Here is a 23,373-nt window from a genome sequence, read left to right as displayed (position 1 = left end):
ACAGGTGTCTAATTATTTATTGGTAGATAGTGCATTTTCTGAAGGAGTCCTATTAAGAATTTCGACTGCTCTTGGTAAAAGACACAGTGTATGTGAGCAGTTCTGAAAGCTATCTGAAACCTAATTTATGATTGTTACATATGCATAACCATTGTAAGTTACTTTTTTAAAATTGAGATAGTTACATTTATTCTCACCCATTATTTGTTCCGGACTGTGGATGCCCCCGACACTAGTCTTAGGAGGCATATGAGAACAGAATATCAAAGCTGATATCTTGGACAAGCGAAAAAATAATACTATATCCCCGGCATTATTTACACTTGCAAAAACATTGCTGAAAATTGTGGATGAAAAAAAATCATATTTTGCTCTTTGCTAAACTTAGTCTAATTCTGCCATTGAATAGATGATGAGTCTCGAATTAAAATTGTTTTCCCTTGAGGATCCATAACAAGATTTTCAACTGTTTTTGGAAAATGGCATGGCGTGTCTTTTGCGATTCCGAAAATTTGCGAATAATCATTCCACAAATATTCTGCATGAATAGCTTGTCGGCCATTCTTTAAAATAGTCATTGGAAATTCTTCGCTTTAAACTTCCTTTCGTAGTTTACATGTCATTCAAGCCTTTACGGATCCTCCCACGATTTTATCGTATGTGCCCTAAGGTAATTTAACGTTTTTTTATAGACTGTCTACTCTACGATTAAAATAGCGTATTCCTTAAAGTCTCCAGTCTTTTATGGAATTCCCATAATATTGCCGCATTGAAAAAAGGCAGTCAACTCTTTATGGCCGAATGGTCGTAGCACTGATCTCATAATCAAGAGATTGTGAGTTCGAATCCCACTAGAGACACAGTGATTAACAGTTTGTGTGAGAATTTAATTCCTTGATTTTATGTTTCCCTTTATTTCATGTTCCAGAAGATTCTGGACATTTCTTTAGTTTACCAAACAAGTGTTCTGGATTTTTCTTACTGTCTCCAGAAAAGTATTCTGGATTTTTCTTACTGTCTCCAGAAAAGTATTCTGGAACTTTCCCAGCTAGTATAAAAGCAGAAGATTTGTCAGCCACTGTGTTCTCAGTTCTGTGTTCAGTTAATAAATTGGCTTAGCTCTACTTCGTGTGTGTATCATTGAGTTCTATACTAAAGTATCTACGTGACAATATTGTGATTTTAAATGAAATGGTATTAAAAAAATAAGTAAGCAATCAATAAAAATGATTAAGTTGGAATTTGAAATGTTTATAGGATTTTAGAATTGTAATTTTTTTTTATTTATAATCTTTATATTTTTAGGAAACTATACTCCTATACTTTATGGCTTGAATAACAGTCTTAATAGCGGAATTCAGTGGCTGAAAAGGAAATGGTCTCAAACTTCTGGTTGGCAAGAAAATACTCATAGAGGAATTACTGCATTGTTTCTAGCTAGCGACAGAAATATCAAGAAAGCAAATTTGGAGGGCAATCTAATGGTAAAACAGTTAGAGGTGCAGACATTGGTTTATCTATTAAGGTGAGTGTGAAAAACCTAGTTCCTTGCTGAAAAGTGGAAATTTCTGCTATACTGCTCTTAAATTTAATTTCAAACTAACAAGCTATTTTCTGTCTTATGATAATTTGTGCTATGATGAATTAGGAAAATTAAACCTCTAATATCTTATGGTTTTGTTGTGTTAAGCTCAAAACGGTGTTTTCAATGTAATTTATTCTAGAATTCCACAAAATTCATTCCAATTATTCGGAATTCAAATCTACTTGATGCAAGAAATTTACCTAAATCTTGTATTTTGCATTTATTGCGAGTTGTTTTCGAATTTTAATTGTTTAATATTTGTAAAGGTGCAATTTTATTATTATTTCTTATTTACTCTTGAAAGAACCAGAGTTCTAAAAGAATTATAAAATTTAATTTCTAACTAAGAAGTTATTTTCTGTTTTATGATCATTTATATTAAGATGAACTAGGAAAATTAGATCTCAAATATCTTACGATTTTGTTGTGTTAATTTTAAAACGGTATTTTGCATATATTTCAAACTAGAATTCCACAAAATTCCTTCCAATTATTCGGAGATCAAATCTACTTGATGCAAGAAATTTACATAAATCTTATATTTTGCTTTTATTGCATGCTGTTTTTCAATTTGAATTGTTTAATATTAGTAAAAGTGCCAATTTGTTATTATTTTTTATTCATTCCAGAATAAACTAGAATCCTAAAAGTATGTATTTTTTTTATTTTTGGGGGTAATAAAATATTTTGCCTTTAATTAATTCAATTAATTGAATTAATTGAATCAATTCAATTAATTGAATAAATCGTGATTAACATCTGGATTCATTTGAATGACTCTCTCTGATATCTAATTTGAAAGAAAAAAACACACACATGGATTTTAGATTCTGAAATATTTATAATAATTTCTTATGAATTATATTAAAGACTTTGTTTATATTGCATTTTATAATAAAAGATTTTAAACCAGTTTTTGAGTAATGTGTAAAAAATAATTTTTTTACCTAAAAATGAGACTTGGAAATCAAATCTCAAAAGCATAAGGCTTTGGAAAAAAAGCCATGGTGAAAGTAAACGGCAATGAATATTATTAGGAAGACTCAAAATTAAAATGCATTATAATTATGGATAAAATTATGATAATCTTAGATTATGTCTACCAATGCCACAAGCGTTTTCGATTTTAACATTCATTTGTGACAAAGAAAATTTCATTTTCAGCTCACTATTAACAAGAAACTCGAGACAAAAATGATTTCAAGTATAAGGACTTATAACAATTTAAAGTTAATAGTTTTTACAACATCATCTTTTGTCGTTTAGTCCTTGGGGAATAAGCTTAATTTCTTTTATCAGTTTATTTCTTTACTTTGAAGCACTTAATACACTGAGTGGTAATCTTTGAGATTCCATTTTTTCCCCTTTGCCTCTTTGTTATATCAACAACATAAATTATTTCGTATGTTGCTTTTATCGTCATAACTCGGAAGTTCCCTGCTCTTTTATTTGGTGTTTAAGGATCTGATGATAGTGACAAAAGTAATCTTCTTCGAACACTGTTACTTTACAATGTTTCACACTATAATGCACTGAAAATTTGCACAGTTTGAAGACACTGTGACTATTTCGTTGTTCGTTAGATGATACTTGTGCATTTTATCAGATATTCCCAAATAACATACAAATACTTTATAATATTATTGAACATTGAATAATATATTAGGATATTGTGCAATATAGTTTTTTAATATTTAATAATATATTAAGTTATGGCACAATATTGAGCTATATATGATTATTATTGTATTATTGTTGAATATTTAATAATGTATGACAATATATAGCACAAAATTGCATATTATTGTCAAATATTGAATAATAAATTATGCCATGCCACAGTATGTTAAGACATTACACAACACTGTATATTGTTATTGAATATTGATTAATATATTATGATATTGTACATTGTTGAATATTAAACGATATATTATGACATTGTACAGTATTATATATTATTGTTAAATATTTAATAGTATATTAAGATATTTCCCAATATTGTATATTGTTGTTGAATATTGATTAATATAAAATAATATTATACAGCAATCTTTAACAAATTCTGCTGCTTGGGTTAATAATCCTTTAAGTTCTTGAATATAAGATCTTATTGATAAACAAGGAAGTCATTTGTTTTTTTTCTTTTTTATAATCAACTGTTTTGGACAAAACGCTTTTCATGGTTACTACTTATGTATGTCTTATTCTTGTTAATTCTACCAAAAAAGGAATCTGAAACCTTTAATGTTTCCGTTTGGGGCAAGGTAACCGAACAAAGTTTTCTATCTCATCAACTTACTCCAAAGGCTTTTTTTTGTCTATTATTTAACATTTATGTGCTTTCTTTATTTCTTTTTTTCTTCTGATTTTCTTCCTCTATATGATTCACTAATTACTGCAAATACTGCAAGGCATATGAACTTGCACATAATATTTTTACAATTCTACCTATAGAACATACGTTAATTCAAAAGAAAACACAGTAAGTTAATAAAAAGATTTAAATCAACAAAGGCAAAAAAATAAAAAACACCTCGAAATAGGGAAAAAATGTTTTCTGTAAAATAATCATAGCAGGAAATAAAGTTAGGGACCGCGGCTGCCTGCTGTTAAGATCTCGGCTTCGGAACTAAAAGGCTTCAGGTTCGAGATCCTATTCCATCGTAGAACTGTCGTGGAAGTTGGTCTGGTGCGTGAAATCCGCTGGGGTGAACGCCCTCCCTCTGGTTTGGCGTGGAAGTTTAGAAAGGGAAGAGGCTGCTCAGGTGTCGTCATCGTCATCTGACCTCGGTTTAAAATTACGAGGTCTATCTGAAAATAGCCCTGGTGTTGCCCTGAAACAGGGCATTAATATAACTAAGCTATGAGGTGAAGTTTTCAATGAAAGCACAATGGGGTACCTTCATTTTATTACATCCATTACGATCCTCCTACAAAATAAAATATTACCGAATTTATGAAAAGTGGCACGATTGATGATAAATCTCAGAAAGGAATAAATGTTTTTATAACTTTTGATATTAAAAAACATCGATTATTACTCGTCCTTATTTGTTATGTGTTTGGGTTGTAATTGTGATAATTCTTTGTATTATTTCCGATAAATTGCTTAACAATATTTAAATACGCAGTGTACTGTTTTATATATCTTAAGAAAAAAGTGGCTCATACTTTTTATCAGAATTATCTTGCCCCAAAACTAGGGCAAAATGATGTTTTTTGCATTTTTAAAATTACTAAGCTATAGTGACTATTGAAAATTAAATAAAAGCTTAGTACAATTGAGGAAACTGCTTTTCTAATAATCTATGGTAAAGGAACAATTGACCTTAAAAACTGAATTTATTAAAAACTAATCGTTCTTTCCTCTCTCTCTACGTTAGAATATTTATTTATTCTATATATATATATATATATATATATATATATATATATATATATATATATATATAAACAAAATATGTAAAGTTTTAAGTTCTATAATTTATGAATTCTTATTTTAAACCTTTTAAGATGATTTAGAGCTCTCAATGTCGGTTGATATAATATTATTACGCAAATATATTGAATAAGTGATTAAAATTAGAGAATTCATTGTACAGAAAAACTTATACCTCTGAAGCCTACATGAGTTTACATGTTAATATAGTGTGTAATTAACTTTTATGTAATGATATGTGCATAAGTTATAATGGGAAAAAATTTAAAGTCATTCTAACCCCGTTTCCCCTAATTTTATACGGCCGCATAATCTTTATAATAAATAGGGAAGTTAATCTCTTCAAATGTCAAGAAATATGTGTGTTAAATTTTGTTCTATTCTGTAAGGAATGTGAAATTATATAATATTGTCTCGTGGGTGAAGTTAGCGTAGGTAAACATTGTTTTAACTAAAGTCAAATATAATACTCGCTAATCTCAGCTCTATACTTTATTCTAGGAACAAAAACTTGTCTATGTTTTTATACACAAGACGAAATGACTCGAATCTACCAGATTTAGAAAGATACAGAAATTATAAGAACATTCTAGAACAAACGAAAAATAACAAAGTAAATCAATAATAATTTTTTTAGGCAACTTGTCTACATTCAGGTACGAACTTGCGAACTGTTGCTTTCAGACCATAGCATTCTATCACTGAGCCGTTCAGTCTGTTCCAAGTTGGAACAAGTTTCATTATAATATATTACAATAAATAGGATTAATTCGATATTTATGTATAATTTCCGGTGGTTATGCATAATCAGTAATTATATATAATCACCAGTTTATTACATTTATCGTAACACATACACACACACCAACTTTTCTCTAATTATTTTCATGCGGTAATTATTTCAGATTTTATAGCCGAAAAACTGAACAAAATAGCTCACTTTGACTTATTTTTTTAAGATTTAATCATACAAATTTTGAAAGTCGGAAACAACATATTTAACCCAGAAATAGACACCGAAATGTCATAAGTAATACTATTTTGCATTTCGAAGTTCTTGTATCAAATATTAAGAATATATTTTCTGTTTTATTTATTATGTTTTTCTGTATTATTATGTGATTTATATTTATTTTATGGTATGAAATCAAAGATTATGCAATTTTGTTAAAAATTACTGAAAATTCTTATTGAATCATGCTTTTTTAAAGGAAAGAAACAGATTCAGTGACTGCTAATCAGTTAAGCATGTTTATTAATGCACTGATTGTGACTTGTCAAGATCCCAGCAACTTTTATGGTCACGATTTGGTGAAACTGCTGAAAGAGGTTCCGGTTTCATCTGCCTTCACTCATCCTGTGGCATATCTAGCTCTCTGCAATGCCGGTGCTACATTACCAGTGAATGCATCCAACGATCTCAGCAACCTTTTGAAAACTAATACAGAATATTCTTTTCTTTTAGGTAAATAATATTTTTAATTTAAATATCCACCGAAACACTATTTTATTATGTAGCCTATCTTGAGTTTGCCTATAAGGTAATAAAATGACACTAAGGTAAAACATGAAAATAAAGATTTTTCCCCCAAAGTTTTGTGAGAAGTAAAGTAAATATATAAAGGATGAGAACATCAAAGATTTGCTCAAATGTTTCACTAACAGCAATCCAAAATGGATAAAGAAGTTATTTGCAAACTAAAATAGACAATTGGAGCAATGAAAGCACCATTGAAAAACCCATAGAATTTTTATCAGCATAATCGAAATCATTTGATATAACTCCTATAACGTTTGTTTCAGGTTAATTTTTTCACCTGTATTTTAAATCATATAGATATTGCATGAATTATATTGCCAAATTTGTGCTTAGTGCAGATCGGAATCTGGTAAATCGACTTCAATCACAGATTTTAAGCTTAGTTTAGTTATATTAACGTCCCGTTTTAAAGCTACACTATGGCCGTTTTGGTCGGACCTCGTAATGTTGAACCATGGTCAGATGAAGAGCTTGTTACCCCTCTCCAAACTTCTATGCCACACCAGCGGGTAGACGTTTAAACCCGACGAATTTAGCCTGCACCAGATCCGCTCACACGACGGTTCATTAGTGGAATCGTGTATCTAACCTGATGCTCTCTGGTTCTGAAGCTAAGACCTTACCACCAGGCTACCGTTGCCCTCGCAGATTTTAGATTAAATGCTGGACAGTTTTCTGGTTTTCCTCCAAGTGAAAGATGAAAATGAATCTGATATCCATGGTCTGGGCGTAATCTACTTCGTATTCTCATAAACAAAACCTTCAATTCTCTTATAAATGCATCAGAAGGGTGAAACGAAAGATGGTTGTGGAGCGAATGTTTGCATTACATTTAATAAAAAGAGAACGATTTTTTACGAAATAAGGTAAAGTGACAATCTTGAGTAATCCTCATATTGAACTAATTAAAGGTGTCTCAAAATTAACAGAAGATTTGAATTTGCCACCATTCGAGCAGTAAAGTGTTGGCAACCCTATTGAAAAAAACCCATTTTACAGCTTATTGTGTAGTGTTAGTAATAATGGAGCCCTACACGATAGAACAAGGTGTTCTCATTGTTTCATTGTTTCTCATTTTTCAATAATATTTGAAAAATAATGAAAGTCTAGAAGCCACAGTTCGAAAATTTGAAATTAGGCCTCTAGATCGTGTGATTTAGCATCATTAGATTTCTTTTCATAGAGTTATTTGAAGTCAAGGATCTATGGTAAGAAACCCACAAGATGCGTACATTGAAGGAGGAAATTCAGTACTGCATCAATAAAATTCAGTCACATTTATGCAAACTAGTCATGGAAAATTTAGACAAAACAGTGCGTATATGCCAGCAATGCCGTGGAGGCTATTTTCGTTATGAGTTATTCTACTCATAACTCTCACTGCGTACATTACAATTCAATAAAAATATAACAATTGAAAGGGAAAATACTTTGTTTTTATTTCATTCAAATCCTGTGTCAACAAGTTATTCTATCATGTAATTCTCCATTTTTACTAATCCTAAACTATTAGCTGTCAAATGGTTTTTAAATATTGTTTACGACACTTTATTGCATAAATGGTGGCAAATTTAAATCTTGCGTAAATTTTGGGATACCATTTGTTTGCTTTGTTTGTCGTTAGTATGTGTCGATATAATAGAATAAAAACTGTAGACTGTTCTGTGGACGTAAATATATTATATAAGTGTGTTCGTCTTATTAAATGTTACTTTGCAGTCTCTATTCTTTCCTTGTCCATAATGCAACTGTAATACTCTATCATTTGCTAAAGCTCCACGCATTGTTAAGGAAAATGTTGCCTTTCATCTACTTCAACTTGCTTCTGATTTTTTTAACAGGAGTGGTATATGGGTCAATTCTCCAATCATCCAACTCCGTTTACAACGGATTACAATTTCATTTCTGTCGCATAATGAATCCATTAGTAATTACCACTCAGGGGCTCACTAATTATAGGTAAGTACGAGTGTCCCAATCCCGAGGTTCCAGGGATTTACTCTTCCCTACGCCTTCTGCTGTCTGCTTGATTCTTCCATCCCTAGACGGCAAGCGAGAGAACTCTGCATAGAAGCTGTCGCCGGTCTGTTTGCTTCCTGCTTCTCATGGACAGCCAATAATCTCACATATTGGCCGTCCCCTCAGGGGCTCACCTTCTATAGGTGAGTACGGGTGTCCCAATCCCGAGGTACCCAGGGATCTTTACTCCCTTTCAGTTCGCTCTCCTCTACGCCTTCTGCTTTCTGCTTTGTCTTTCCTTCCCTCGACGGCAAGCGAGGGAGCTCTCCATGAGAAGCTGTCGCCGCTCTGTTTGCTTCCTGCTTCTCATGGACAGCCAAAACCCCACGTGTTGGCCGTGCGTGGCAACCCATTTGACAGACGGGTGGTGTACTGTGGTCCCCTGTGCATCAATCGGCTGGTCGCTAGCCACCTAAGTGGTTAGTTTGCTAGGGATCAAGCGAAGGGGTTACTCCTTGGGCTTGGCGTTAAGGGTGGTCACTGTCCTCGGGGGTAACTCCCAGCGTATAGGTTTCCGATTAGCACCAAGGTAAGTGCCGAGGCTGGGAATGGCCAGAGCCGGTGGCTGCCTTCCCTTGTTGGGCTCCGTGGTGGGCGGTGCCGTCGGGCCCGAATCATTCTCAATATCGTATGGGCTCCTCCAAACGTGGTCCCTTCAGTGGGCGTCGCATTGTACCAATTAACTCTAATTATGAGAACCATTTTGACAGTTTTTTCGTAATCAAACGTGTTTCAGATAAAAATGAAACTTTTTCAAGCGTGTCACCATTTTTAGTTCAAAAGGCCGTAGCTGCAACTGTTGGAGAAGTTACATCTATCCGGAAAATGCGCTCTGGTGACTTGTTAGTAGAGGTGAATTCTCGAAAGCAAGCCCAGCAGCTACAGAAACTAAAGGAATTAGCAACAATAGCCATCACAGTCAGTCCTCACCAATCTCTGAATACCTCTAAAGGTGTTATTACCTGCGGAGAACTGTTAAATGTCCCATTAGAAATTATTAAAAAAGAAATGAAACCACAAGGAGTAATAGACGTTCGGCGAATAAATATAAAGAGAGATGGACAACTTATTGAAACCAAACATCATATTTTAACATTTCAAACACCAAATTTACCCGAGTTCGCTTATGCAGGATACATTAGATTACCAGTCCGTCCGTATATTCCAAACCCTCTTAGATGTTTTCAGTGCCAGCGCTTTGGCCACTCAAAGCTGAATTGCCGCGGGTCACTCACTTGTGCCCGATGTGCTAGTAAAGGGCATGATAGCCAGCAGTGTTCCGCACAAGAAAAGTGCGTGAACTGCGATGGCGACCACCCCTCGTATTCTCGATTCTGCCCACGCTGGAACCTGGAAAAACAGATCACAACAGTTAAAATAAAAGAAGGCATATCATACATTGAAGCCAGGCGTAAAGTGCAAACACAAACTCCTACCCCTGGCATAAGTTATTCTTCAGCAGTTAAAACATCATTTTGCGAGAACTGCTCTTGTAAAAATTGTAAAAACCTTGCCACAAAACCTAGAAATCTCAGGAAAAATTCAGATTCCGATACAGACCATTCTACAAGTGCACCTGAAACATCTCACGTTGGCAAACTAAATCCAAAAGCTAAACGAAAATCTCAAAATTCACTGAAACTGCAGCTTGCAAAACGCGGCCTTTCGCATAAGGACCTCACTCTGAAATTAAAAAAGTCCAAATCAAAAAATTCCGTCGCCTTAGGGTTAGCGACGCAGGGTGTGGTCCATAAGGACTTGACATCTATCTTCGGTGATATTCCCCATAATAACCCTGATATAAAATTACACCCATCTGAGGATGATGATGACTTGGAGATGAGTTGCGAAATTCAGGCAACTCCAACCACTGCCTCTTCTGGTTCCTCTTCAAAAAGACTCTCTTAATGGGTACCTTCCTGTCTTGGAATTGTCGCGGCATTCGTTCCAAACTTAATGACATCAAGACCATTTTCAATACATTTCATCCCATCTGTTTTGGGGTTCAAGAAACGTTCTTGACACCCAATATTCCCATAAAATTGCGTGGCTATAACTGTACTAGGAAAGATGCAGACACAGGGCCTCGAACTTCTGGTGGTGTCTGTATCTTTACATCCAATTTATATCCCAGTACATCTCTTACTTTACACACATCTCTACAGGCTGTGGCTGTGCAGGTTCACACAAGAACATTGGTCACAGTCTGTTGTGTTTATTTACCGCCACATGATGTCATTTGTCAGCAAGATCTCAACAACTTAGTGGACCAGCTTCCTTCACCTTTCATCTTACTTGGCGATTTCAATGGCCATAGTACTTTGTGGGGTTCAGATAATACAAACACCCGTGGTCAGCAGATAGAGCAATTTATTTCCAACAACTCGCTCTGCTTGCTCAATAATAATGAGAAAACATATTTTCATGAACCCACACGTACATTCCACAGCCTTGATCTGGCCATATGTTCTCCAGAACTCCTGCCGTTTTTGGCCTTTGAAGTAAGTACTAATTTGTACAATAGTGACCATTTTCCTATTGTCGTCTGCCATGCTGATAGCGGCGGTGCGACTCTTTGTCCCCCGCGTTTCTTATTCCAGCGGGCAGACTGGACTGCTTTCTCTCAAATGGCAGCTATAACGGAGACGATGGTCAATACATCAGACATCTCGGAAGCAGTTCAAAATGTCGTTGATAGTATAATATGTGCCGCAACTTCCACTATTCCTAAGAGTTCACCACGTCTAAGAAAATTTCGAAAACCATGGTGGAACAAAGCCTGTCAGGATAGTTACAAGAATCAAAAAAGACTCTGGAACATCTTTCGAAGGTACCCAACAACTGAGAACTTTGTCGCTTTTAAAAGAGCCAAAGCGCTAGCTCGTCGCACTCGGCGTCGTAGCCAAAGAGACTCATGGGTTAATTTTGTATCATCCATTACATGAAGGACGTCCAGTAAACTTCTGTGGAAAAAGGTAAAGGCTGCTAATGGGATCTATCGTGAAGCTTCGATTCCTGTATTAAAAACAGGAAATGTGATGCATTCCGACCCCATTGATGTAGCTAATATTCTTGGCCAAGCGTTCGCACGTGTTTCTGCAGCAGATTCTTATACTCCTGATTTTCTGGCAATTAAGAATCGCGCAGAACGGTTGCGGCTGCGTTTTAATACTCAAAGTGCCTTTCCTTATAACTCTGAATTCAGAATGTATGAACTGGAATTGGCCTTGTCTCATGTCCATGATACGAGCCCTGGACCAGATGGAATCACGTATAACATGCTTCGCCATTTGAGTACTACTTCCCTGTCCAATCTGTTAATGCTTTTCAACAGAATTTGGACTGAACAGAAGTACCCTTCACAATGGCGAGAAGCTATTGTGATTCCAATCTTAAAACCTGGTAAAGAGACATCGAACCCTCTGAATTACAGGCCGATTGCGTTGACAAATTGCCTTTGCAAGACCTTCGAGCGCATGGTCAATGCTCGTTTAATGTTCGAATTGGAAAAACAAGGATGCATCTCCCCGTTGCAGAGTGGTTTCCGTAGAGGTCGGTCTACTTTTGACAACCTCGTTTTGCTGGAAACCGAAATACGCAACGCATTTGTCAGGAGGAATCACCTTGTCTCAATATTCTTCGATATCGAAAAAGCGTATGACCGTGCATGGCGCTATGGTATACTTTCCACCCTTTTTAACTTTGGGTTTAGAGGAAATTTGCCCGTATTTTTGGAAAACTTTTTATCCCATAGAACTTTTCGAGTTAGGGTTGCTAATTTTTACTCTGATTCTTTTATCCAATCTGAGGGAGTTCCTCAAGGAAGCGTCCTCAGTGTGACACTTTTTATAGTTCATCTGAGCCAAGTTTTATCGATTTTATCGCCATCTGTTAATGGAACACTTTATGTAGACGATTTGCAGATCTCCTGCCAAGGTAGTAATATGAATCTAATTGAACGACAACTACAAAATGCAGTAAACAATGTGGTGGCTTGGTGCAATAACAACGGCCACAGAATCTCTCCTGAGAAGAGTCAGTGCATCCATTTCTGCAGAAAGAGAAATGTACATTTGGATCCCGCTATATACATTGGACATACAACTATTCCAGTTGTGAATGAGACCCGATTTTTGGGAGTTATCTTTGATCGGAAATTGACCTTCTTACCACACATCCTATACCTTCGGACGCGGTGTGAGAAAATATTAAATATCTTAAAGGTGCTTTCCAGAACATCTTGGGGTGCCGATCGTGCTTCCCTACTGCGAATTTATGAAGCAGTCATCCTTTCCCGTATCGACTATGGGTGTATGGTGTATGGGTCGGCCCGATCTTCTGTTTTGCGGTGGTTGGACACCGTGCACCATTCAGCTTTACGGATCTGTTCTGGTGCATTTCGCACGTCTCCTGTAGAGAGTTTGCATGTTATTTGTAACCAACTACCTCTCTGCTTAAGACGCCAAAAAATATCTGCCTTGTATTATTTCCGATCAAAATCTATTCCAAGACATCCTATAAGTCAAATAACACTACCGCTTAGCCTCCGCAGACTTTATGATGCTCGGCCCTTTCACATTATGCCTTTCTGTGAGAGAGTAAAAAAGTTCTTACAAGACTTCGACTTTGATAATGTTGGTATCAAATCTATTGATTATTGCTTCCCTCCTTGGGATATACCACAAATTACTTATTTGAATCCCTTTACAGGATTTGACAAGTCATTAACTGCTCCTATTATTTTTCAGCAACTCTTTCTATATCATCGCTATCGGTATTCTTCTTTCGTTCCAATTTATACAGATGGTTCAAAATCCGATGGACATGTTGGTTGTGGCATAATACTTTCATCCGATACATTTAATTACCGTCTGCATAACTTTTCCTCGGTATTTACTGCTGAGCTATTAGCAATACTCTGTGCTTTAAAGAAAATTTTGCATTCTTCTCAAAGAAAATTTATGATTTATACCGATAGCATGAGTGCACTAGAAACGCTTTCTCACTACCACAATCGAATACATCCCATTGCTATCCGTATTCTATACACTTTACGTCTCTTGCAGAATGAGGGCTTCCAAATTAATTTTTGTTGGATTCCGAGTCATGTGGGCATCGCTGGCAATGAAAAGGCGGACACTGCTGTAAAATCGGCATCGGTTACCTTGAACCAAGGACTTCCGTACACTGATGTGAAGAAGTCCTTCAATAGTCGTATTTTTATAATTTGGCAAAACCAATGGGATTTGCAGTCCCATAACAAATTGCATGACGTGAAATCCAACATTGGATTATGGCCCGTTCTACCTATACGAGAGGAAGATGTCAAATTGAACCGCCTCCGTATAGGACATACTCGCTTCACGGACAAGCATCTCATTTTTGGTGAAAGGGTGCCAGTGTGCCAAACATGTCAAGCTGATTTTACCATCAAGCACATTTTAATTGAATGCCCATGTTTTAACTCGTATCGATTACACTACTTTAAGTCATTATCATTAACCCTACAGGAATTGGTGGGTGAAAAACATCACCCAAACCTTTTTAAATTTTTAAGAACCATTGGATTTTATATTCGCATTTAACACTTTTTATTGATTTATCGTCTTTTATTTATTAAATTTGTTTCAACACTTTTTATGTGAAAATCTATTCTCAAACTTTCATTTGGAATTTTTACTCTTTGAATGTGTTTTATATCATCCGAATTTGCGTATTTTACTTTATATTAGACTTTATGATGTTTGGTTCTTTTTAATCTAGTAGCATTTCATACCATGTGCTTGGCGCAGCTTGGCCAAAAATGGCTCTTGCGCCAAAAAAATCCAAACAACCAAACCAAACCAAACCACATGTTGGCCGTGCGTGGTGACCCTTTAGACGGGTGGTGCACTGTGGTCCCCGGAGTATAAATTGGCTGGTAGCTAGCCACCTGAGTGGTTTGTCTGTTAGGTATCAAGCGAAGGGGCTACTTCTTGGGCTAGGCGTTAAGGGTGGTCACTGTTCCTGAGGGTAACTCTTGAGAGTATAGGCACCGGCTAGCACTAAGGTAAGCGCCGAGGCTGGAAATGGCGAGAGCAGATGGCTGCCTTCCCTTGTTGGCTCCGTAGTGGGCGGTGCCGTAGGGCCTGAACATTTAGCAATGTCCTATGGGAAAATCCAAATGTCCTTTCTCATTGGGAAAAATAATGTATCGACTTTTCAAAATAATTTTCCGAGGTACTTTATTGTTCACAGAATTTCAGATTCTACAGAAACATTCCACAGCGTATCTCCTTTTCTTGTTGGAAAGGGTATAACTAGCAACCTAAGCGATGTGAAGTCTATTGAAAAACTCAGATCTGGTGATCTTTTGGTTCAAGCTGTATATGCCAAACAAGCCAAGCAAATTTTAAACCTTAAGTCATTGTCAATCATTTCCGTAGAGGTTAATCTACACCCATTAATAAACTCATGCAAAGGAGTTATATCATGCAGTGAATTGTGTAATGTTCCGATTGAAGAAATTATTGAAAAGCAAATAAACCAGGGAGTTACCAATGTAAGAAGAATTATTGTAAGGAGGGATGGAAAACTCAAAACACCTTGTGTTAACATTCAATTCTTCTAAATTACCAGATTATATTAAAGCGGGATACATGCGCCTTTCTGCAAGAACTTATATAATGAAACCCTTTGAGATGCTTCCATTGCCAACGTTTTGGGTATTCAAAATGAAGGACATTGACATGCGCCCTTTAAGCATATATCGGTCATAATAGCACTAACTGTACTAATGCAGAGAAATGTGTCAACTTCAAGGAAGGCCAGGTTTCTTTTTCCCGAAACTGCTGACCCCCGGGGGGCACCTCTAAATGAAGATGAGATGCTTTCGGCATGGTGGTTGGATCTCGCCAACCTGGTGGGTACACTAATAGGTGGGGGATCTGACTTCTCCCATCGATGACGGGACGTACTTCCTTCGGGGAGGGTTGTACTGTGGCCGGTGACGGCCCTTAGGACTCAACAACAGTTCCCCCCAATGTTGCTGTTGCGGCGGTCCGGTCATTCAGTTTTTATGGTTTAAATCCTCGTGCCTTCGTGGAGGGCTGGAGAGTTAGATGGCTGACTTTCCCGAAACTGCTTTGCTTGGAAATAAGAAAAAGAAATAGTGTCAGCAAAGGTCAGAATTCAAATATCTTATCAAGAAGCCCGTAAACTTATTAAGACTAAAAATCCTTAAAGTTGGAAATAGTTACATTTCTGCCGCCCAAAAGATTATCCGCAACCATAACAACTCAGTGGGATCCAGTTGATATATCTTCTAGCATAAATACACTTCTACTCACTTCTTCTCCAAAAGTATCTCCATCAGTTAATGTTAAGAATTCTTCCTCTGAATATACTGCAGTAATCCGTGAAGACGCTTCCGATATACCTAATTTAACAAATTTTCAAACTGTTACAAATTGAAAAAAAAAACTTTTTAAAAATTTCTCCAATTAAAGAAAATAATATTTCTATTGTAGAAAAAAATTACAAAATTTTACACCACCACCCCTCATTTCGTACCCAATTCTGCGGTAATAAAAAATAAAGTTTCAACCATTAAGGCTGCTACTAATGTTTACCCTGATAAAACTCCTTCACTTGGTACTTCTCCTAGTTTTTCATCCGTTCTTCCTTCAAAAGAAACAAAAAATGCAGATGCTGATATGAGCTTCATCTCTGCGTCTGAGGAGGATATAATTGAGTATAATATATCTAAAGATTTGGTAGGCTCACCTCCCCGACCCTTTAAAAGCATGAAAAGAGGAAATACATTATTCCTGCAAAATATAAAAGGTATAGCATTTTCGCTCATTCTTTTCCCTTACAGGTTCAGTCCTTTTAGTTTTTTGACTATAAACCTACATTGAAGATATGTATATTGAAAATTCAAATTTGTTTAGTTATAATTATGTGTTTTAACATTTTATCTGTATGGCTTGCATATTTGCTTCACTTATTGTTCACACTTGAAATTATAGATAGATGTTGATTGAGAATGTTATAGAACTTGAGATTATCTTAATATTTTACAACTTGCTCTTATTTTTAATAGTTTTTTTAATTGGCTTTAACAATTTATATTTTGACTTTTAGATTTCAATATGAGAAATTTCAAAGTGATTTTAGATTTTAATCCATTCTAATAGTATTTCACCATACATTATCTTGATCTTGTTTATCTGCCATATGTTTGTCGCAGCATAGCCAAACATGGCTCTTGCGCCAATAAACCCAAACCAATCAACCATTAGTAATTATAATTATCCTTAAATAATTTCACTTCCTTGTCCTATTCTTCCACAATAGGATGATATTTTACGAATTTAAAAAAAATGTAGGCAATGAAAAATATTCCTTTACCATAAGTAAACATTGCCTTGGATTATATCCTTGATTATATTTTGAAATCAAGACAATCCAAATAAAACTGTTAGAGACATTTTTTTACAGAAGTCCAAGCAATGGCTGTCATGGCCCTTTCGTGTTTGAAGGCCGATGATCAAAATGTCTTGAACTTTCTATTTCCACTAAACGATTACGTAGAAGCAGTGAGAAAGTTTAAAGAACTTCAGCTCGAAGATGGAAGTTTCGGAAACATCTACACTACTGCAGTTGTCACCCAAGTAAGTAAGAAATGTATATGGAATTTCAAATCAGCTCTACTAATTTTGTTAACTTAGAGATGTGTCGCGTTAGAAACTTAGTGCCTCATTCAAATCATATTACTTCATCCTTTTTAATACTTAATTTGGCGTACAATTTTCTGCAGCACAAAACTGTGATAATTTAAAATAGAAAATTTATTATTATAAGATAAAGAATATGAATTTCTTAGCAGGAGTAGATATAAAGGGTAAAATAAAATGTAGCATTAATTTTTATCTTAGAAACTCACATAGTGTTAATAATAATTATAATAATTATTATTAATCAAAATTATTATATATAGCAATTATTAATATTTAGTCATTTATATAAATTATTTTCCAATATATAATTATTAATAATTATTCTATTATATAAATTGTTTTCCAAATATAATTATTAATAATTATTCTATTATATAAATTGTTTTCCAAATATAATTATTAATAATTATTCTATTATATAAATTATTTTCCAATCATTACAAGAGCTTTTTGTTTCATCAGCAAAACTTTCAGTTCCTCAAAGATGTTAAACTATCTAGTTAAAATTTAATTCATATATTGTATCTTATATTCATGTGTGGGTTTTACTTTTAGTATGATAATGATGTTACTGATGTTTTCTTAAAGGTGAACGGTAATATAGTACAAGAAATTGAATAATGGGAAATGACGCTTTCTTCCAAGAATATTATATAAAATATACAGTGCATGTAACAGAAACAGTATAAAATATACAGTGCAGGTGACAGTAGTTTACTATTAAATATCAGCAGCAATCTTATCATTAGCGCACGGGGTCTATAATCCTCAATTTACACACAGATATAATTACAGAGAGATCGATAAACTCGCTCGAGCATCTTAGATACTTAAAGATTTTCATCAAGGCATGACATCACATGAAAGTTTCTAGAAGAATCTAAAGATCTCGGTTCCTGATAGAAAAAGAGTCATATTTCAGAACCCCGGCAAGGACTTGTCGGAAAGGTTAGAGGTCATTAGCATGACATCCATTAAAAAACCTTGCCAATATGTATTATAAAATTGAAATTATAGGGAAACGGTATAACAGACTTGTAACATATCAATGCTTTTATTATAGATAAATTTTGGTGAGTTAGCATTTGATTTTTTACCTCGATAGACCAGTGTATTTGCTATGGTGAAGGGAGTTTTGAACCGAAAGCTGGCTACGAAGATATTATAATATTCTATTACTATTATTTCTCTGAACATTGTTTATTTTCCCCTAATTTCCATTATTGATATATCTTCAATCGCAGGGGATGAAATGTCAACTGACAAAATTTATATCTATTATGTCCTGGTTTGTCAAAATACACTTAACTGATACCACCTAGTTATGACGTCATATTCACCACCTCCTCACAATCAAGTTACACAAACAACAATAAACTTGAGAATCGGACAACTGCAATCGAGCTCTCAAGCGGTTGTAGAGACATACAAGATGATTTTATGGCTCTATGTTTTTTTTTTTTTTTTTTTTTTTTCGTAGTGAAGTGGGTTCTTGAGTGACGTGTTTCCACATAACGTCATTTCGTACAACGCTGTAAAAAAAGTTGAGAATAATTCACAGAAAATATGAATAATAATCTAGTATTGTATTTAAGACAGTTATATTTTAATTATTTCAATACAAACATTAACCCATGCAAACTTTAAAAGGAGAAAGTATTGTAATCATCAAAAAATTTGAACTCGAGATCTTCAGGAATCTCTGCATTTAAGGCTTCCTTAAGTTTAATCAATCGGAGCGGTCACCTTAAAACTTTCTCGCATACTCTCTAATAAACGTGTCATGCCAGAGAACCCCTTGCATGGCATTGGTGTACAACAGCTACGAATTATTAACTTTTGGAATGAATTTGGCATTTTTTACTGAATCTGTCGTCTCATCCTTGGCGAGTTATTTCGAGATTAATTACTAGCATGCGTAAATAGTACTAAAAAATCGAATTTATGTTTTAGACTCTCTTTACTTAACATAATAAAACAAAAATTTGACAAAAAACTGCATTTGAAGTTCCAAAAATCCCATAACAAATTTGATATTATTACGAATCCTTGATGCGGCTTCCCAGCATAGTGGGTTCCCTAGGAGATCCCAGAGCTTGGCGACAAACTTGGCGACTTTGGCGCCAAAATATATTATACCCGAAACATCGAGAATTTTCTCGATCCGTCCAGTAGGAACTGAGTTACGCCTCGAACGTTCCTGATTGGTTGTGAGGCTTCTAGCCCCGCCTCCTGATGCCTATAAAAGGAAGCAGTCCTGCCGCTGCCGAGTAGTTGTGAACCGGTCGTGAATTGAGTGGTAGTCAAGAGTCGTCGGGATCGACGGGGAAGAACGAGTCTTCCAGAGAGAGTAGTTGTGGACCAGTGGAGTCGTCGTAGTGGTGAATTGAGGGTCGTGAACCATATCGGAGAGTAGTCGGAAGCGACAGAGAAGAGTAATCGGAATCGACGCTAAAGGACTGGCCTTCCAGAGATAAGTGGAGCAGCGACGGAGTGAAGCTAGTGCTGAACTAAGCTGTGTGCTACTGTCTGTAGTAGAGTTTTGTATGCTGATGTTGTATTCTGCACGTCTCGGCTGAAGAGAATCGTCTTCTGTGCTGTATATAGTTGTCGTCTTTGTGCTGTCCTGTATGTATTCGTGTAAATAAACGGCGTTGTTTTATTTTCTACTGCCGCCTCGTGATTGAGCGTTCTTCACACCATATAACCCCCTCTATCCAAACGAACTCTGGAAATTTCGTAACAATATATTTAGTCACTGCGTTTGTGAATTAATGTTCCTGTAATACAGACCAACAGGCGATCAACCGATAGTTGTATTTGGTTCAAAATTTGTCAGCTGTCTGCACTATAGATGTTAAATATATATACCTAATTTTATCTATCCAGCTCTCTTCTTTTGGAAACTATTTTGCTAACGTATATTCGAACAATCAGTCAGACAGACTTCCTCTTATCGGATTTTGCTTAAATTTTGATAAAAATCTATTAATTTGGAATAAAGATCAAATTTGAAATTTAACCGAAATTTCCCTGGTTCAAAGCGTTTGAATTATATTTGTCACAGACAGATAATCTGACATTTTACAAAAATGGGTTTCTTTGGGAGGTTTAAAACATGGAGATTAGTCAAAATCTCGAGGAATATGAAAATTTTGACGATTGCTATACTTTCTCTGCGATACGTATACAAGAAACTAAAAATGCAATTTACTGATAAGAATTAGGATAAAAAAAAAAGATTCGTCAAAATCTCCAATTTGAATTTTTTGACGATTACTATACTTTTTTTACTACACATATGAGAATGTAAAAGCACATTTTGGAACTATGCTTGTTTGCTATAAACATTGATCACCCGAAATGAGCTTATGAGTTATAGTTTTATTATCAGATTTACGGAGTTCTATCAAATTTTGGTAAAAATTCATCGAAGAAAAGCCTGTCTTTCTGTTCTTATGCATATGAATATGATATTTAAAAACAGAAAGAGCCATTTAGTTGGAAATCGACATACAGATTTATCACCAGTGCATGTATGTTGATTACGTGTATCATGTGTTTTAAATGTGTGATAACGTGTATTGTGTTTGAATTTTGATGTGTATTTAAGTTCAGATCAGATCCATCAGATGAGGAAACATTTGTTGATTTGTATATTCATGTTAAATTGAGCATGATAGCTCATAAACAATAAAAGTTCACGCATTCTTGAAGATAAAACTGTAGGTCATAGTCAAGTGTTTGGATCTAATCGCCGGAAAGGAACGTTTTCGAAATGTACTGCATTAATTAGCTGAATTTTCTATATTATATTACGAAGTAAAAAACGACTATAAAGCGTTTTGAAGTTGGATGATTGAGATATAAGAATCTTGACTGTCGTGACTTTGGAAGACTACCGCTTCCTTTTCTACATCATTTCATTTCCGTTTTATATCCAGAAGATGCAGAGGAGAATTAAAAAAATTAAAGGAAAGAAAGTTGTTAGATTGTTTAACCCTTTCTAGGGCAGTGGGAAGTATGCTTCTCACCAAATTTATCAATCTTTGTATGAAATTATGTAGGTTGGCATAAGTTCTGACAAAAAGTTTTAGAAAGACAGAAGTGTAGATGTTTCAGTTCCTTATATCACACAAAATGATGTGTCGTGATTTGTTACTTAATTATTAATTAACCAAATTAATTAATGAATCAAATTAAATTTATCTAATAAGCTAAATGAATCCCTTTTCTTATTCTAATTTCAAGCCTAAAATATTTTAACATAATATGACTAGAAAAAAATGGACCTTTAAAGGGTTAAGTAAACGAGAAAGCTGATGAGTGAATACTCCCGCTGGTTTTGTTTGGAAAAGAAAAAGGAATCTCATTTATATATATAAAGTAACATCTCACTTACAATATGTGCATTTACAAATTAATGACGTTTGAACATATAAATTCATAAATAATACGATTTCCTAATACTCGTAACCTATCCCCGTATTGTATTATATTTTGACGGATATTTTAAAGAGCTCTTCTTTTCTGGTGAAGCAAAAATACCATATATTGAAGGGATGGACAATTATTTTTAATTTTATTATTATTTAATTTTATTATTTTATTTTTTATTTTAATTTGTTTAAGTTGTAAGATAATTGATCACAACTGCTACGATAATTGAGTTTGAATTTCAAAATTTCTTCGTATTAATTTTCGTTTTATTCCATAACTTGGATTTGCACAGCTGTGATTGAAAAAATTATAGTAAGAATATCTTTTTATAAAATGAATTTTAAGTAACAAGGAGAACATTGATGAGAAAATCATTTTCAGAGTAAAATCATGATCGGGTACATTTTCTAGCAGAATTTCAAAGATTTGTGGGGCCATGGCAGCCTAATACTAATGCCTCGTCTTTGAAGAGGGTGTGTTTCAAAATCGAATCCATTCATAATGATACAAAAAAAAATCACTTTTAGCGGGTACGTGGTGACGCAGTCAATAGCCTCAATAACAAATAATGACGTTAATTTAGCCGAAAACACGAATACATAGGGGAAAAAACATAGCCGAGACATACACATAGCAATGCGCAATAGCACTTACAACAAACAGCAGTCCACAATAAATAATCAGTCATAAACAACCACAACAGCATACAAAGCGGTCTGGAAGAACTCCGGAGGAAGAGATAATCAATGCAGCTATTCATTAAGTTGTTTCCAAATGCCTTCTGTTCTCCACTGTCTCCTCGCTTTAGCTGTACTCAACTGTCGACTCATTTTTATACGACTGGCTACTCAGCATACGACTCGATGCTGCTTCAATATTTGTCTACAAAACTCGGCGCATGGTTCAATCCTCAATTCAGTAAGCGCTTGAGCTCCACTCAGCACTTGAGCTTCATTGGAATGATCCAACTAATTCATAACTGACTCAACTCTAACCAAATATATGACTCACTTCGACTTGGGCAGTACGTCTTTTACAGCTTCCGAAGCAAAGCACAGACAGTTCTCTATGAATCATGCATAATTCGCCAACTATTGTTCCTATCAGCCAAAATTACTGAAGATTCTGACATTCATTTTGTCACCAAATTCGTTGCCGAGGCTGGGGTCATTGATCCGGCGTTCGATTAGCATTAAATAGAGCTGCCCATAAAACAATCTTTCCTATAATAGCTGCCCAACTGTGATGGGAAACAACGTTGTTGTTGTTACTTATGGAACTTGCCATAGACAAGTCCGCAGGCTAAGTCAGCGATTTAAGCCAAGTTTGTGCAGTAGTTTCTGAGGGTAAAGGCCACTAAGCACCCTAGAGCAGAAGTCTGACTTTTAGCTCATATGAAGATGCTACTCTCACAACAACCCCTTTACAGGGGGGGGGGGGTCTTTCACACACTTCACTGATAAAAAAACAGTTTAAAGAGCAACCATGCCCGAACCAGGTCATGGGGAAGACGCTCTACTACTAGGCCAAAACGCCGGCTAAAACAACGTTACAATATTTAATAACAACATTTAAAATTTGCAGTTCATATGAGTCTAATGCATGCTAATTCTGATATCAATGTTTA

General features: G+C 35.1%; 1 protein-coding gene across 1 annotated transcript in view; it reads left to right on the top strand.

Annotated features, from left to right (window-relative positions):
• LOC129976586 (uncharacterized protein CG3556-like) overlaps window positions 1–23,373 on the top strand; it is a 63,650-nt gene that overhangs the window by 23,610 nt on the left and 16,667 nt on the right. Inside the window, exons 5-7 of the mRNA XM_056090229.1 lie at window positions 1,306–1,525; window positions 6,239–6,492; window positions 17,068–17,240. Coding sequence (XP_055946204.1) covers window positions 1,306–1,525; window positions 6,239–6,492; window positions 17,068–17,240 — 647 coding nt within the window. The remainder of the gene's footprint in view (window positions 1–1,305; window positions 1,526–6,238; window positions 6,493–17,067; window positions 17,241–23,373) is intronic.

The sequence above is a fragment of the Argiope bruennichi genome, chromosome 1, assembly GCF_947563725.1.
Source record: "Argiope bruennichi chromosome 1, qqArgBrue1.1, whole genome shotgun sequence".
Classification (NCBI taxonomy): domain Eukaryota; kingdom Metazoa; phylum Arthropoda; class Arachnida; order Araneae; family Araneidae; genus Argiope; species Argiope bruennichi.
Note: the sequence above shows the minus strand (reverse complement) of the source record. Positions and strands in the feature narration are given on the sequence as shown.